The 19257-nt window shown below is 37.0% G+C and overlaps 1 protein-coding gene across 3 annotated transcripts in view; it reads left to right on the top strand.

Moving 5' to 3' along the window:
• The window catches only part of VMP1 (vacuole membrane protein 1), a 169302-nt gene that overhangs the window by 127258 nt on the left and 22787 nt on the right, over positions 1 to 19257 (top strand). For all 3 annotated transcript variants that reach the window (XM_073665571.1, XM_073665563.1, XM_073665556.1), the window contains 2 exons: positions 2333 to 2413; positions 13917 to 14033. In XM_073665571.1, the coding sequence (XP_073521672.1) occupies positions 2333 to 2413; positions 13917 to 14033 (198 nt within the window). The remainder of the gene's footprint in view (positions 1 to 2332; positions 2414 to 13916; positions 14034 to 19257) is intronic.

The following is a 19257-nucleotide window of genomic DNA, read 5'->3' as shown; positions in this document are numbered from 1 at the left end:
GTGTAATAACCCCTTTAAGATCCTGATTACACGGTATAAGTCACAAATCCTTTTTTTTCTGTGTTCATACAGTGTGGCTATGTTTTACAGATATTTAACCCAATTTGAATTTTGACTTTTTCAAGGAAAAACTCCCCTACTTCTCCACAGAACAATGGGGCTAGCGATCAAATTCACATTGGGGTTTATTTTCTGCAACAAATGCATATGGTTATGAAAGAACTTGCACTGTGATGAAGCTTGCTGCAGATTTTCAGTGCTGAATCCACATAGAAAATGTTGCCTCTTGGACCAGTGATCATACCCATACTGGCAAACTGGAATTGACAAAGTAGCATATTGATCTGTTCTGCAATATACCGGTCCACATAAATAGCGTGAATATATCGGCACACCTAGGTTATACACCGCTTGGCTTTATACCAGTTTGCCAATTACATTTCAAGAACATGTGTCCTGTAACCTTTCCCTTCTTTTTTTCAGAAAGGTAAAACACACAAGTATTCAGTAATAAGCAATAAAATGGGAATTAGAGGCCTGACATTGAAATTCAATGAGTCATGTCTTTTGAGCTAAGCGGGGAGATGTCATTATATCAGGTTTTAGAGAGGATTAACAATTGCATGGTAACTTTGTAAAGTCTTTGCTGCATTTACTGTAGATGGGATTTATCCATTACCTATTTGAATAGGTATAATTGTGTGGATGTCAGGTTAGTGTACACTTTCTCCTTTTATATTGATAAAATCAGGAACATCCAATAAGAAATTATTTATATGTATCATTATTGATACCATTTACCTGATTATTTGGCGTAGGAACTGTATAAAATAGTTTTTATAATATTTCTCATCCATCCAAAAATTTCCGAATATTTATTTGATATATCTATTTAATTTGAGACATATATAGATATACATATGTGTATGTATGTGTATAATATATATAAAATACACATATATATATATATATATATATATATATGTGTGTGTGTATTAATAATAGTTGTGTGTATGTATGGAGATATAGATATATAATATAGTTGTGTGTATAGTAGTGTATGTAAAATATGCAGGGTTTTAGAGGTTGTATTTTATGCTTACACAGATAAATGGGGTATTATGTTTTGCTTGATTATCTTATCAAATCAAAGCACATTTTATTCACAAAGAATGCTCATTACTTAACAAACATGGAAGTTTAAGGTACATCACATGGTTATACTGGCACAACATTTTTACAGTGTCTTATAAATTAATTTAGTATACAATGCAGTTTAGTTACCAATTTAATTATTGAATAAACATGGAAATAAAATAATAAAACACATTAAGGAAAAGCAGATAAAAGTGAACTTACTTTATTACGAATGATGTAGTCAAAATAATATATTTCCCAATAAAGAAAATAATACAGTGCAATCTAAAAATGTCTCATTTTACCCAGGGTACTTTTTTCATTTTTATCAAAACCTGAAGGTGGGTGATGGAAAAAAAACCTAAAGTATATATTTAAATTTTAGTTTTCTCTGACAATTATACCAACTATTAAAGATTTGGAGAATATTTGGGGGGAAATATATTCCTTTAATTGTAGAATACTAGATACCAGATTTTACCTATTTAAAATGCCTACTGAAAAAAAAATATTAATTGTCTAAAAAATATTGTTAACTACGGTAGTTTTTTTGTTTTTTTTTTACAGTTTAGTGCTTTAGTTTGCAACCAGTTATCCAGTGTCTTTATTAAGTATAAAATAAATATTTAGTTATGTAAACTACTTTACATTAACAATTATGTATATATAGTACCGTATATGTGTGTGTATATGTGTGTGTATGTGTATATGTATAAATAATAATTTTATATATATATAAAATTATTATTGCTTAGTAAGAAATAATAAAATTAACCCAAAAAAAGCATTTTAGAAACCTTTGCTTTCCTTATGCCTATGCTAAAAATATTTAGTAAGTGAAACTATTATTTTTGCTTGATTGCCCAGTCATTTAAATATTCTGTCGAGTAGACATGAGGAGGCAAATGACAGCTTTTCTATATTATAACTCTAAACAACATAAATATTTGGAAACTCTTAATTATGTTTTTGGTGAAGCTTTTATTTAAAAGATTAATTAAAATGTACTTTTTCTCCTTCTAGCACTGATGATAATGTTCAAAATGATCAAGTGATGTCAAGCAAAGCTAATTAGAGAAAAAACAAAATATTTCATATGGTTTGCTAAACCATTTTATTATATTTATTAGTCTTTTATTAGATGTTTAGCCTTACCATAAATGTTAACAAAAAAAAATATTTTTATTTTTTTTAGGATTTTGCATCTCGAGCTAAGCTTGCAGTTCAAAACCTTGTGCAGAAGGTTGGGTTTCTAGGGATCTTGGCTTGCGCTTCAGTAAGTGTTTTTTCTTCTAATTTTGTAATTTAATAAATCAGATTTTCTGTTTATAGCAATGTGGTTTTCCTTTTAGATTTCCTTTTAATTAATTTTTGTGATATATCTTGATTCTCCCCACTTGTGTGTTGGTTACTCCAAATGGTGGAATAACAGGGCACCTACTCTATGCAGTTACATGTTGTACTGGCTAGTGAAGGTCCATTGGTAGACACAGAGACTCTTTGAACATCTCTTAATGAACATTAAAAAAAATAGCTGACCACAGTTTTAAAATGATTAACCGTATAAGAATTTTACCCTGAAAGGCTGGATTTATGCAGGACACAGCTTGCAAGATGTTATTTTTCTCGTGATCGGTCTTGCCATGCCGTAATGTTTGATAAATTCTATAAAAATAATGTCCGTTTGTGTACAGTGATATCCAGTAACCACATCCTCCTAATCATCATTAAGCTACTCCATTAATTATTGACATGACTGTTGCATCATAAGAAGTGCTGTTCCTGCCTTGACACTTGATCTCCTGCCTTCCTCTCTTCACTTGAAATCTATTGTCACCTATTGACAAAGCCGAGCTGGCAGCTGCAGGAACGACTGTTGATGTCACCATCGGCATTTCCTGCTCAACTCATTGCGGACGCAACCTATTTTGGCTTTATTTTTTTATGGCACTAATTTGGGATGCAAATAATAATGTTTTGTTTAATAAGTTTTTTTTAAAGGTGGGGGGAAAGTTCAGTCCATTACAAACATAACAGTATCAAATCCATATATTGTTTATTGTTTTGTTTTTTTATTTTCTTCTTTTGCATAATAAAAAAATATTTTTAGCAATTTTTCGGGAAGCGAGAAACAATTTTATGTTCTGGATTCATTTTTTAGAGATTTTTTGTTTTACTGTGTGAGATAAATAGTGTTCTAATTTTATAATATTAGTAGTTGTGAATATAGTGGTTTTTTAGTTATTTAAAGTATACATACAGTAGAGACCAAAAGTTTGGACACACCTTCTCATTTAAAGATTTTTCTGTATTTTCATGACTATGAAAATTGTACATTCACACTGAAGGCATCAAAACTATGAATTAACACATGTGGAATTATATACTTAAAAAAAAAGTGTGAAACAACTGAAAATATGTGTTATATTCTAGGTTCTTCAAAGTAGCCACCTTTTGCTTTGATGACTGCTTTGCACACTCTTGGCATTCTCTTGATGAGCTTCAAGAGGTATTCGCCGGAAATGGTCTTCCAACAATCTTGAAGGAGTCCCCAGAGATGCTTAGCACTTGTTGGCCCTTTTGCCTTCACTCTGCGGTCCAGCTCACCCCAAACCATCTCGATTGGGTTCAGGTCTGGTGACTGTGGAGGCCAGGTCATCTGGCGTAGCACCCCATCACTCTCCTCCTTGGTCAAATAGCCCTTACACAGCCTGGAGGTGTGTTTGGGGTCATTGTCCTGTTAAAAAATAAATGATGGTCCAACTAAACGCAAACCGGATGGAATAGCATGCCGCTGCAAGATGCTGTGGTAGCCATGCTGGTTCAGTATGCCTTCAATTTTGAATAAATCCCCAACAGTGTCACCAGCAAAGCACCCCCACACCATCACACCTCCTCCTCCATGCTTCACGGTGGGAACCAGGCATGTAGAGTCCATCAGTTCGCCTTTTCTGCTTCGCACAAAGACACAGTGGTTGGAACCAAAGATCTCAAATTTGGACTCATTAGACCAAAGCACAGATTTCCACTGGTCTAATGTCCATTCCTTGTGTTCTTTAGCCCAAACAAGTCTCTTCTGCTTGTTGCCTGTCCTTAGCAGTGGTTTCCTAGCAGCTATTTTACCATGAAGGCCTGCTGCACAAAGTCTCCTCTTAACAGTTGTTGAAGAGATGTGTCTGCTGCTAGAACTCTGTGTGGCATTGACCTGGTCTCTAATGTGAGCTGCTGTTAACCTGCGATTTCTGAGGCTGGTGACTCGGATAAACTTATCCTCAGAAGCAGAGGTGACTCTTGGTCTTCCTTTCCTGGGGCAGTCCTCATGTGAGCCAGTTTCTTTGTAGCGCTTGATGGTTTTTGCAACTGCACTTGGGGACACTTTCAAAGTTTTCCCAATTTTTCGCACTGACTGACCTTCATTTCTTAAAGTAATGATGGCCACTCGTTTTTCTTTACTTAGCTGCTTTTTTCTTGCCATAATACAAATTCTAACAGTCTATTCAGTAGGACTATCAGCTGGGTATCCACCTGACTTCTGCACAACACAACTGATGGTCCCAACCCCATTTATAAGGCAAGAAATCCCACTTATTAAACCTGACAGGGCACACCTGTGAAGTGAAAACCATTTCCGGTGACTACCTCTTGAAGCTCATGAAGAGAATGCCAAGAGTGTGCAAAGCAGTCATCAAAGCAAAAGGTGGCTACTTTGAAGAACCTAGAATATAAGACATATTTTCAGTTGTTTCACACTTTTTTGTTAAGTATATAATTCCACATGTGTTAATTCATAGTTTTGATGCATTCAGTGTGAATGTACAATTTTCATAGTCATGAAAATACAGAAAAATCTTTAAATGAGAAGGTGTGTCCAAACTTTTGGTTTGTACTGTATGTTCACATGATCATGATGTTTTTAACATGGATTTTGAAGCTCAAAATCTGCATCAAAACTGCTTTAAATACACCTCAAAATGTATTCAAAGAATATTTTGAAGTCAAAATCTGCATAAAAACTCAATATGTATATACTCTCAATAAACAATAGTTGTTTTTTTTCTTAAATTATTTTTCTAAAGCTTTTTTTTCTTTTTTTTTTTCTGGTGTCCCAGTATGGGATTAATGACTTAGATAATGCACTGCAGTCTTCAGGTATTGCCCGTAAAGGCTTCTGAACATGGCAGCTCTGCGGGCTCTTTGGTAGGGTCCCAACTGCCATAGTACCATAGCAACCCATCAGCGCCCCCGTAATCAGAAGTGCCTAGCAGTAACTTGACCCCTCTAAAAAGAAAATAGGAATTAAATGTTAATGCTTGGTCAGTCTTCATGCTTTTGTAGAGATTGGATGCCATAGTTGTTGACCTGACGGATGTAATTCCATTGACATTTGGTGGCTGGTCATCCTTAAGAAAACCTGTCATGTCCAAAATGTTATCTGATCTGCAGGCAGGACGCTGTAGAGCTGGATGAGATGATCAGATTGATGTACATTTTTGTTAGAAAAGTTTCAGTAAAACTTGTATTTTATTAATTAAAAATTTGTATGGTTAAGAGTCCAGTGGGTGGTTCTCTCAGTGATTGACAGTCCTTCCTGTCTGACTGTGCATTGCTCACAGTAGGACCGCCCACTGGACTCGTATGTATACAAACACCAGGGATTTCCGTGAATAAAGTACAAGTTATTCTGAACCTTTTCCTACAAACCTATATGTAATTCTGCTCAGCTTCTCCTTCTCTGTACCCTGCTGTCCACGGATCAGACTGCATGTACAATATGGCATGTAATCAAAAAGCACTCACCAGGTGTTCATTTCCTCCTGGCAACAACACGAAGTGCCACAAATTATTTCCAAACATATAAATGTTATTAAATAACGAATAATATGTGTTAAAATCAATCAAAACAGGAAAAGATGCAAAAATAGAAGAGCTGGATATAATATTGGTAAAACAAACAAATTTTTGGTCTAATTGGCCATTATTTTGAGCCTATTACAAAAATTATTCTAAATGAAGATGCTTGGTATCACTCTCTAAAGGCAGAGACAGAAATTGGAAATAAATGTGATTTAAGGCGATCAGCCAAAGGACATATCATACAAATTTCTTTTCACCCATGAGCATAATGCTTCACGCCCCCTGAAGAAGCTGGGCGAAACGTGCGCGTCAGGGCAGAAGGCAGGAACACTTATGTCCATTTGTTCAATTATCATTGTGAGTTATGTTTGGTCACAACGGAGTTAAATCTACAGTCACTGATATGTCAAAGCATGCTGGATGTTGTACTGATCTCTATGGGACAGGTTTTATAGCTGAAAACCATTAATTTACATTGATCAGTCAACACTGACATGCCAAGAGCATATGATGGCTAGTTAACAAACATATGTGTATTGTGGCTTGTCTTGAGATTTTTCCATTTTGGGTCAAGGTGAAGTAGAGGCATTTTTTCTCCCATTTTTATATGGGTAATGAACTTTTTCAGCACATTAGCATTAAATATTATGCAGTCAATCGGATTCATTGTGGTTTGCATAGAATGGTATCTGTTTGAGTCGGGGTGAAGTAGTCAATATTGAGGCTCCCCTTTTTCCCCATTAATGGGTAATGAACTCATTTTAGCACATTAGCACCTTACTCATCAATATCACTCAGAAAATTTGATTTATGAGTATAAGGCAACAACAATAATTTACATTTTGAATATACTATTATACTATTTATGGGGCTCCACCTCTTCTATTTCTGCATCTTTTCCTGTTTAAATTGATTTTAATACATATTTTTTGTTGTTTAATACAATTTGTATGTTTGGAAATAATTTGTGTCACTTCTAGTTGTTGTCGGGAGGAAATGAACACCTGGTGAGTGCTTTTTGATTATGTGCCATTAGTAAGAAGCGCAACCTGCTCACCTCATTATGTTATATTACTAAGGACATGCCTTTGCTGTAAATGCATGTAGAATATGACAGGTTCCCTTTAAGTATTTGGCTGTATAATAGTTCAGTGTAAGTTGGAAAGCCCACTATATCATAGTGTGGTCTTTTGTGATTGATTGTTACAGATGTGCTAAGGTTGTAGTTTATGATCTGAATAAATATTCATGTGCCGTGAATTGCATTATGAATGCGCCCTCTAAGCAAGTAGATGGAACTGCGATTAAAATCATTCCACTCCTTGTGAATCTCCCCCAAATTTTTGATTGGCCTTTTCTTAACAATCCTTTCAAGGCTGCGGTTATCCCGGTTGCTTGTGCACACTTTCTTACCACACTTTTTCCTTCCACTCAACTTTCCATTAATATGCTTGGATTCAGCACTCTGTGAACAGCCAGCTTCTTTACAATGACCTTTTGTGGCTTACCCTCCTTGTGGAGTGTGTCAATGACTGCCTTCTGGACATCTGTCAAGTCAGCAGTCTTCCCCATGATTGTGGAACCTACTGAAACAGACTAAGGGACCTTTTTAAACGCTTAGGAAGCCTTTGCAGGTGTTTTTTGTTAATTATTCTAATTTACTGTGATAATGACTTTTGTGTTTTCATTGGCTGTAAGCCATAATCATCAACATTAACATAAATGAACACGTGAAATAGATCACTCTGTAATGACTCTATATAATATGAGTTTCACTTTTTGTATTGAAGAACTGAAATAAATTTAACTTTTTGATGATATGCTAATTTTGTGAGAAGCACTTGTAGATTCGTCTAGGTAATCTTTAACATGTGTGCACTATGCTGTGTATAAATAATAACTAAGCGTACCCATACTATCTCCTTAACCCCTTTACAGCCTGGAACGTATTAGTATGCACCAGGCTGTCACCCCCTGTTCAGCGCGGGCTCCGGTGCTGAGCCCACACTGAACCGGGCACATGTCAGCTGATTATTACAGCTGACACGTGCCCACAACAGCCGCGGGTGGAATCGCGATCCACCCGTGGCTGTTGACATGTTAAATGCTTTTGTCAATCTCTGACAGCGGCATTTAACATCGCTGGGCTGGAAGAGCGTCACTTACCCCGCCCATCGGTGACCCCGTCACGAGATCGCGGGTCACCGATGCGTGAGCATAACAACCCTGGGTCTGCAGCAGACTCCAGTGGTTGTCATGAGCTGATCGCTGTGAGCGCCACCTAGTGGTCGGCACTCATAGCACAGGACCATTTCAGCTACATAGAGGTGATCTGCTCATCACCTCTATGTAGCAGAGGCGATCAGACAAGTGCTGCTTCTAGTCTCATATGGAGACTATAGAAGCAAGCAAAAAGTGAAAAAAAATCTTTTTAAAAATATTAAAAAAATATAAAAGTTTAAATCACCCCCCTTTCGCCCCATTCAAAATAAAATAATAATAAAAAAAAAACCACATATTTGGTATCGCCGCCTTCAGAATCGCCTGATCTATCAATATAAAAAAAAATTAATCCGATCGGTAAACGGCGTAACGAGAAAAAAATTCTAAACGCCAGAATTATATTTTTTGGTCGCCGCACCATTGCAATAAAATGCAATAACTGGCGATCAAAACATCGGATCTACCCCAAAATGGTATCAATAAAAACTTCAGCTCGGCGCGCAAAAAATAAGCCCTCACCGGCCCCAAATACCGAAAAATGGAGACGCTGCAGGTCTTGGAAAATGGCGCCATCATTTTTATTATTTTTTTTTTTTTTTTTTAGCAAACTTTGGAATTTTTTTTCACCACTTAAATAAAAAAGAACCTGTACAAGTTTGGTATCTACGAACTCGTAATGACTTGGAGAATAAGAATGGCAGGTCAGTTTTAGCATTCAGAAAAAAAACCATCTGTGGTATTGCACTTTTTTTTGCAATTTCACCGCACTTGGAATTGTTTTCCCGTACACGATATGGTAAAACCAGTAATGTCGTTAAAAAGTACAACTCATCCCGCAAAAAAATAAGCCATCACACGGCCATATTGACCAAAAAATAAAAACGCTATGGCTCTGGGAACAAGGGGAGCAAAAAACGAAAATGCAAAAATGGAATTCCCAGGGTTGCGAAGGGGTTAAGTATGTATTAGTTGTTAAATGGATCCCAGTTTTCATAGGGTGCCTTGTTCTAACAAACCAGCGTGTCAGATTGTTACCCTGCTATGGCTTCCCTGGCTTTAAGTGCTTTACTTGCGAAAAGAATCGGCTTTTCTGTGAAACAGTAGATCCACAAAGTCCTAGAACGGGGAATCTGTATGGGTACATAACACGGTCGGTTTGTCTAGCTGAGATTGCAGCATCCAATAGCCACATAAACACATGAAGGCTTATCACAAGCTTTATGGCTTATGTTCCTCCTTCATGGCTTGCGTTTTTTTGGCTGAACATTACCTTTAATGTTAGCTGGACTGATCTATTGAGCATCTTGCTCGTCCTCTTGACGGATGAATCATATTTCACCATGTTGCACTTTGATGGAGAAATCTTGGTTTGCTAGATACCAGGAAAATGCATCTTGAACCTTGGCTGATTTTCGTGATTTGAGCTAGGTCCATTGGTTTCAAGTAAAGGTAAACCTCAATACTACAGCATACAGTGACCGTTTAGAGACTTGCATCACAGAACAAAAGGATCTTCTCTTACAATTCTGTTGGATTACTCTTATATCTTTGTATGTACTTAGCAAAAAGCAAAAATAGTTTGAGTTTGGTCTGGAATAAATTAATTATTCTACAAAAATCTGTGATCTGCATCTGTTTGAACACCTTTTGGATAAAAAGTGTGGCTCAGGCTCAAGTGTGTCTGCAATGCAGCCGCTTCATACAAGTCACTGCAGCTTTCCGTTGTGTTATTAGCACTTAATTGTAAAGGATTTGATATTAATAATGGCCTTACAGTTTTGCAGAAACAAAGCAGCTATTAACAAGTAATCAATTTAATTTCTCGGCCGCTATGTACAGTTATATGAAAAAGTTTGGGCACCCCTATTAATCTTAAGCTTGATGTTTTATAAAAATTGGTGTTTTAGAAGCAGCTATTTCAGTTTGATATATGTAATAACTGTTGGACACAGTAATGTTTCTGCCTTAAAATGAGGTTTATTGTACTAACAGAAAATGTGCAATCTGCATTCAAACAAAATTTGACAGGTGCATAAGTATGGGCACCCTTATCATTTTCTTGTTTTAAATACTCCTACCTACTTTTTACTGACTTACTAAAGCACTTTTTTTGGTTTTGTAACCTCATTGAGCTTTGAACTTCATAGCCAGGTGTATGCAATCATGAGAAAAGCTACTTAAAGTGGCCACTTGCAAGTTGTTCTCCTGTTTGAATCTCCTCTGAAGAGTGGCATCATGGGCTCCTCAAAACAACTGTCAAATGATCTGAAAACAAAGATTATTCAACATAGTTGTTCAGGGGAAGGATAAAAAAAGCAGTCTCAGAGATTTAACCTGTCAGTTTCCACTGTGAGGAACATAGTAAGGAAATGGAAGAACACAGGGACAGTTCTTGTTAAGGCCAGAAGTGGCAGGCCAAGAAAAACATCAGAAAGGCAGAGAAGAAGAATGGTGAGATCAGTCAAGGACAATCCTCAGACCACCTCCAGAGACCTGCAGCATCAACTTGCTGCAGATGGTGTCACTGTGCATCGGTCAACTATACAACGCACTTTGCACAAGGAGAAGCTGTATGGGAGAGTGATGCGAAAGAAGCCGTTTCTGCAAGCACGCCACAAACAGAGTCGGCTGAGGTATGCAAAAGCCCATTTGGAGAAGCCAATTTCTTTTTGGAAGCAGGTCCTGTGGACTGATGAAACCAAGATTGAGTTGTTTGGTCATACAAAAAGGCGTTATGCATGGCGGCAAAAAAACACAGCATTCCAAGAAACACACTTGCTACCCACAGTAAAATTTGGTGGAGGTTCCATCATGCTTTGGGGCTGTGTGGCCAATGCCGGCACCGGGAATCTTGTTAAAGTTGAGGGACGCATGGATTCCACTCAGTATCAGCAGATTCTTGACAATAATGTTCAAGAATCAGTGATAAAGTTGAAGTTACGCAGGGGATGGATCTTTCAGCAAGACAATGATCCAAAACACCGCTCCAAATCTACTCAGGCATTCATGCAGAGGAACAATTACAATGTTCTGGAATGGCCATCCCAGTCCCCAGACCTGAATATCATTGAACATCTGTGAGATCATTTGAAGAGGGCTGTCCATACTCGGCGACCATCAAACTTAACTGAACTGAAATTGTTTTGTAAAGAGGAATGGTCAAAAATACCTTCATCCAGGATCCAGGAACTCATTAAAAGCTACAGGAAGCGACTAGAGGCTGTTATTTTTGCAAAAGGAGGATCTACTGAATATTAATGTCACTTTTCTGGTGGGGTGCCCATACTTATGCACCTGTCACATTTAGTTTGAATGCAGATTGCACATTTTCTGTTAGTACAATAAACCTCATTTCAAGGCAGAAACATTACTGTGTCCAACAGTTATTACATATATCAAACTGAAATAGCTGCTGCAAAAACACCAATTTTTATAAAACAATAACCTTATGATTAATAGGGGTGCCCAAACTTTTTCATATAACTGTATAACCCCAGCCTAGGCACATAACCTTACTTATGTGCCTGTTAATTGAGTAGATATTAACCCACACACCATTAAAAATCAAGTGAAAGATCTTTCTAGAAGGCTGGTGATGTTCTCAACTCTGTAGACTGTAAGCCCCCAAGGGCCGGACCCTCTCCCTCTGTACCAGTCTGTCATTGTTAGTTTTGCTTATTGTAATCTATATTCATATTTTGTATGTAAATCACTGTTCACATGTACAGTACCATGGAATCAATGGTGCTGTAAAAATAAATAATAATTATAGCTGAAAGCCGTGTAGCAATTTCCTTCTAATGCCCCTGATTTTAGAATACAATGTCTGACTAGCACATATGGGTTTGATGTTCAGGTGTCCACACGCATTTAGCCGGACAGTTCAAACTATTACTCACTTCCTGAACCCTGATGCTCTGTTCTGATTTATCCCTTTGTTAAATGACCCGTTATTGAAGAGAAGTTGCAGGCTTTCTTGTGTAAAGTAATATTACAGGGCAGGAAAGACTTTAATCAAGAATATATATATATTATAGTGTGTGCGTGTATATATACATGTGTTTGTACAGTGGGGAAAAAAAGTTTTTGATACACTGACTGTTTTGAAAGTTTTCCCACCTATAAAGAATGGAGAGGTCTGTAATTTTTATCGTTGGTATACTTCAACTGTGAGAGACAGAATCTAAAAACAAAAAAACAGAAAATCACATTTTATGAGTTTTAAATAATTACATTTTATTGCATGAAATAAGTATTTGATCACTAACCAATCAGCAATAATTCTGGCTCTCACAGGCTTGTTAGTTTTTCTTTAAGAAGCCCTCATGTTCTGTACTCATTACCTGTATTAATTGCACCTTGTTTGAACTCATTACCTGTATAAAAGACACCTGTCCACACACTCAATCACACTCCAACCTCTCCACCATTGCCAAGACCAAAGAGTTGTCTAAAGACACCAGTGGCAAAATTGTAGACCTGCACAAAGCTGGCATGGGCTACAGGACAATAGGTAAGCAGCCTGGTGAGAAGGCAACAACTGTTGGCGCAACTTATTAGAAAATGGAAGAAACACAAGATGATTGTAAATCTTCCTCATTCTGGGGCTCCCTACAAGATCTTGCCTCTTGGGGTAAGAATGATTCTGAGAGAGGTCAAGAATCAGCCCAGATCTACATGGGACCTGGTCAATGACCTGAAAAGAGCTGGGACCACATTATCAAACATTACCATTAGTAGCACAACACGCTGTCATGGATTAAAATCCTGCAGGGCACGCAAGGTCCCCCTGCTCACGCCAGCACATGTCCAGACCTGTTTGAAGTTCACCAATGACTATCTGGATGATCCAGAGGAGGCATGAGAGAAGGTCACGTGGTCAGATGAGACCAAAATAGAACTTTTTGGTGTCAATTCTCCTTGCCGTGTTTGGAGGTAGAAGGATGGGTTCAACCCCAAGAACACCGTCCCAACCATGAAGCATGGTGCAGGAAACCTCATACTTCGGGGGTGGTTTTCTGCAGGGGAAAGGACAACTGCACCATATTGAAGGGAGGATGGATGGGGTCATGTGTCGCAAGATTTTGGCCAACAACCTCCTTCCCTCAGTAAGCGCATTGAAGATGGGTCATGGCTGGGTCTTCCAGCAAGACAATGACCCGAAACACACAGCCAGGGCAACAAAGGAGTGGCTCCTTAAGAAGCATTTCAAAGTCCTGGAGTGGCCTAGCCAATCTCCAGACCTGAATCCAATGGAAAATCTTTGGAGGGATCTGAAATTCAATGTTGCCCTGAAACCTGAAAGATCTGGAGAAGATCTGTATGGAGGAGTGGGCCAAAACCCTGCTGCAGTGTCTGCAAACTTGGTCAAGAACTACAGGAAACGTCTGACCTCTGTAATTGCAAACCAAGGTATCTGTATCAAATATACATACATACATACATATGTGTGTGTATATATATTGCACATACCGTATATATGTGTGTATACATAATATATATTTTTTATTTTGCTTATTATTGATATTACTATTTAATGATCGGACACCAACAAACAATTCAAAATAATTGCATGTAATGTTGATTTAAGCCTTTTTAGTAGATGTCCAATTTTAACAAACTGTACATTTGTTTTATTAATTAGTAAAACATTTCTTGCTTAGTTGTGTTTAATGTTTTTTTTTTCTTTTCTTGTACTTCAGATTCCAAATCCCTTGTTTGATCTGGCAGGAATAACATGTGGACATTTCCTCGTGCCCTTCTGGACATTCTTTGGGGCCACTCTGATTGGCAAAGCAATAATTAAAATGCACATTCAGGTAAGTTGATTTGCCAACACCTAATTATTGTCTGTCAGCAAGTCATTTGTGAAGAATACAAAAAAAAATAAAAAATCTAATTCTTCAAGAAAATTGCTATCCTGAGAGATACCGGCAAGATGTTCATTTTAGGGAGCCATGAATGATTTTAGTAACTCTTAAAGGAGCGAACTCATAATTGACTATGTGAAAAAAACAACAACATGAGGAATAGGGCAACATGGAAGAGACTGAATGAGGGAGATTGTGTTTCGGTATTTTTGTCCTAACCCTCATGCTTTTCACCTATTTTCCAGGGGTAAAAAGTGTAATACTGAATGAAACCCTATATCAGCCTGGCCTTGGCGTGTAACTGATGCATTATTTTTCTCCTCATAAAGGAGTGTCTTGTTTGAAGTCACAGGATGATATGTGTTCTGTACGTTCTAATGAATGAATGATGATGTGCAGCAATAGCATTTCTGCCTACAGCTCTCAGGAAATTAGTGGTTAGCCGTGATATTTACCTATGGTTATGTCATAAGCAAATCCTTTTTAACAATGAGTGCATTGCTTTATGCTTCCCATGGTATTGTTTGCATATGTTCTTGTTAGTTTTTACCTAAATATACATACACCTTGACAAATAAGCTGAAGGTGATGGCCTCTGAGATCTTCAGCTCCCAATGTTATGGAGCCAGGATGCTAATATCTTAGTGCCAGATATTATATGACACCTTCAGAGGGTTTGTAAAGCCAATGCCACAAAGTGTCAGAGCTGTTTAGGTGGCACTAGGGGCACATGCAAAATATTAGGCAGGTGGTTTTAATGTCCTAGCGAATCGTTGTATATATTTAAGGGGTCTAGACAATTATGCAGGTTCATCCCAGTGAATACTATACTGCTCAGCATTCATAGTAAGAAGCCTACGGGGTGGGAGGGATTTCAGCATAACTTTAACAATGGAGGGTAATTCATCATAACTTTTTAGGTGTATAAACGTAAAGAATTTTTGCATACCGCTAATTTGCAGACTTTGTCACATTACTAAATTGTGTACAAGCAGTAAAACAAGAAAAAGGGGGAGGTGGACGACAGCTGCCTTTCAAATTCACTATAAGGGTACGTTCCCATGATGTGTTTTTGATGCTGCATATTAAAAAAAAAAAAAAATACAAGTAACCTATTTTTACGTAATGGGGTGCAGAAATATTGCAAAAAATCGACACCATCAAAAACTCACCAAAAAGCTTATCGGGGGAATGTAGCTTAATTTTGGACAGAAAATGTAATTATAGTGAAAAATCTCCGGCAGGCTTTCAAGCTATACAGTTGTAAGAACCACCAGTCTTAATTAATCCCCTTACATAATAGGTGCAGGGGTAGCAGTCGCACCCAGGCCCTGGAGACTAGAGGGGCCCTAAAGTCCCTTTGTCCCATATAAAAATACTTTTCCTATTAAATACCTGTGTTTGTTGGGGGCCCCATGAAGCTTGTGAGCCCCAAGGTAAAATCTTTAAGTTGCGCCACTGCCTCCCTCATATTATTTCTCATGGTTCTGTTCATGTCATGGTTTTGTATATCTCCTTAATCTCCCTTGGCTTCATAGACATCGCTGTGAATTAACTGTAATTTATTTCATAGGATCAATTTTTTTTTCCCTTACATTCTAGAACTGATTCCTGATTGTTATTTTACAGGGTGTTTCTGAAGTCAGAAAGTTAATATTCTTTGATAAACCCTCACCTAATTATTTTTCTGCAGGTTTTATAATGTTCTTTTCACCCGAAGAACATTACTAATGGTGTGTGGTTTTTTTTGCACCCACCCATACACTCCCAAGATGAGCTACCATATCCCAGCATACTGCTTATGTCTAGTATAAGTTCATATTCATCGCCTGGAGTCACTGTGTGGATGGATATTGTCCATGAACATGAAATATGTTAGAAAAACTGTGGGTCACATTGTATGTGTGCCATTTTTTTCTACATTTAATACAAAATAGTGTCATAACTTTGTGCAATATATTTATTAACTATTTGGGCCATAATTTAGAGCCGTGTACGCATTGCACATCAGATTCTTTAAGGTGAACATGGCTTTTGACAATTATAAATGGTGCTGAATTAATATAATGAGCAGGATTACTGTTATTTCACATATACATATGAATGACGGGTATGGCTTTAATGATGTCTGTTGTGGCAAATGTATCATATAAGCCAAAAGTAGTGTTAAGTGTCCCAACCTATGTTAATCATTTAGACTAGGCTTAAAGAAGACTTGATGGTTCTCATGGCATTTCTGCTTTAGTGATTATACAGTGCTTGTAACATCTGCTTTGGGATATGGGACGCATTGCTCTGGTGATGTCTGTTAGCCACTTACCTAGTTTTGCACATGCCAGGCAGGAATTGTGCATGCGACCTATCTAATTATTCGGACAGGTGCACCTTACCTGGCAACTTGCAAATCTGCACCATTTGAGCAAAGCCTTTCACTTCCAGAAATGATGGATAACAACTTTAAAAGTTGCTCTCTCCATAAAATACCGACTTTCTTACAACTCTGCATTGTGACGTTTGTTTGTAACTTCTCGAAGAAATTTCTGAATGAGTGAACTGGTTACAATTCCCCTTGCCTAAGGTATGCGTCCCTAGTCAGTCTGACACTGGCCGCACTTCATGGGACAGTCACATAATATGCAGGCCTATGTCTTCACCTGGGTGACGACCAGTGTCAGTTTATTTAGAAACTTCTAGGATGAATAACAGAGGAACAGTACAACAATGAGCTATAGGAAAAGCTGCCCCAGAGTAGTTGAATTGTTGCTCCCAAGTCCTCTTTAACTTAGGTCTTATTCAGTGTTTTTTTTTTTTTTTTTTACGTACCCAAAAAATGGTCCAAGTTTCATCAGTGTTCGGTCAGTGTGTAAGTTTTTACCATCAGTTTTATTAGTGATTTCTGTATGAATGTATAAATGAATAAATAAATGACAAAGTTTCTCCTATCCATTGCAATGTTGAAAACAGACAGCACACAGATGGCAATGTGTGCAGTTAGTGATTTTCCACGTGCCCGTAGACTTGTATGGGTAATTTTGATCTCTGACACAAATCAGTAATGCACATTTCCCTGTTATTTTTGCAGAGCTCACGGTCCGCAAAAAAACATGGACATGTGAACAGCTACATAGACTGCAATGGTTACTTGTTCTAGCCGTGAAAATCACAGAACACATGCGTGATTAATGGGCGTCTGAATGAGGCCTTAAACAGTGGCAAAAATAATCACTCTCTTGAAACGTGGGTCAAATTCTTGTTAATGTACCTTGTACACTTCACTTCTAATGGTGGTTTTGTGGGCTACACTTCTACACAACTAGTGTCAGCAGGTATCGCTAGATGGAGAGTTTTTTATTATATATATGTATATGTATATATATATATATGTATATGTATATGTGTATATATATATATATATATATATATATATATATATATATATATATATATATATATATATATATATATTAATCTGTATCTGTCTCTAGCTACACACATATATATTTATATATACACACACACATATATATATATTTATATACCGTATATTTTGTCTTGTCGTATAATTAATAGTACTTCCCCAGATTCTTTAGTTTCAGATCCTGCAGCAATCTGTCCCCTGTATTAGGCCTACATTGAGATACATTACCCTTAACCCCTTTCCTCCCACAGTCAATTTTCATTTTTGTGTTTTCATTTTTTGCTCTTCTTTTTTTAATTAGCCATAACTTTTTTTTTTGTTTTTTTTGGCGTTCACATAGACATACATTTTTTTTTTTTTTGCAGGACAGGTTGTAGTTTTGAATGTCACAATTCATTTTACCATGTAAAGTAAAGGAAAATGGCCAAAAAATTTCAAGTGCGGTGAAATGGTGAAAATTGCACAATTCCACCATTGTATTTTGGGTTTTATTTTTACAGTGTTAATTTTACAGTAAAAATGACCTTGGAAGCATGATTTACTTTTTTTTAGGTCATTACGATTACAGAGATACCAAACATCTATGGGTTTTTGTTTTTGTTTGTTTTTTTACCATTTTGTTGGCTTAAAAAATTCAGAATTTAGTAAAAAAAAAAATTGGCCTGTCCTTATTTTCCGAGACCTGTAGCTTTTTTATATTACTATCACGATGCATGGACCAAAGTTAAAATTCTCTCTTACCCCCCCCCGCCTTTTAACCTCTTAATTGCCGAGGATTATGTTAACCAGTGTTTCCAATATATAGGACGAATGCTAAAAATAAATTAAAAAGAATGTTTCAAAAAATCGCAAGTAAGAAATTCCCGCAAACACCTTTTTAATTGCAAAGTCCTTTATTAGTGGGAAAAAAAACATACCATAATAGGTATGTTAAAGTAAAATGAGCACATTATTCTTCCATAAGTAACGTGTGTGTGTATGTGTGTGTGCCTTAATGGGTGCCAAAATAGTGAAAAAGTAAGGATCCCTTAATTCACTAACACCAACTACATTTTAGCTCTCTCCCTTTCTCAAGCATATAAAGAATCTCACCCCAAAAACAGAATTAAGAGTGATCAAAAAGCCATTTATATACCCCAAAATGGTGCCAATGAAAAACCACAAACCTATAAGTTTAATTCAGCTGTAGTAGCTATGACCTGTAGAATGCAGTTATGTAATTAATACTACACCATGTGCGCTGTAAAAAAAAGAAAAACTTCAATCTCACTATTGTCTATATTTTTTTTATTTTCCATCCCAACCACCAAAAAAAATAAAATTAACAAAACTTGTACATCAGAATATATATACCCAAACAAGCCGCATGTCATTTGTGAATCTAATTAAACTTGGCTATAACAATGTATCATGGCTGTCAGTGTTACAATGTCCGGGGCCTTATTGGCTTACATTCAAGCCCTTTGTTAGGCACCCTTCTGCGCTATGAGAAAGTATGGTGGTCGCAGAGTGGCCTCCTCCCTGAAGCATAGTATTATGGCACAAGAATTACATTTTGGGTGCTTATGGGCCATTTGGCTGGACTGAGTAGTCTCTGTCCCCAAGCAGTAACATTTATGGACCTCTCCACCCAATAAAGTCATGATGTACTTGTTCTGGTTGCCGCATTGCATTTATTTGTATTAAGAAATGGTCAGTACATCATTACACACTTTAATGTTTACTAACATCACTTTGCTTCCATTTTTAATCAAT

This window comes from Phyllobates terribilis, unplaced genomic scaffold (assembly GCF_046119375.1).
Source record: "Phyllobates terribilis strain yellow unplaced genomic scaffold, ASM4611937v1 Scaffold_2__4_contigs__length_985480577, whole genome shotgun sequence".
In the NCBI taxonomy this organism is placed as follows: Eukaryota; Metazoa; Chordata; class Amphibia; order Anura; family Dendrobatidae; genus Phyllobates; species Phyllobates terribilis.
This window is presented reverse-complemented; position numbering and strand designations above follow the sequence as displayed.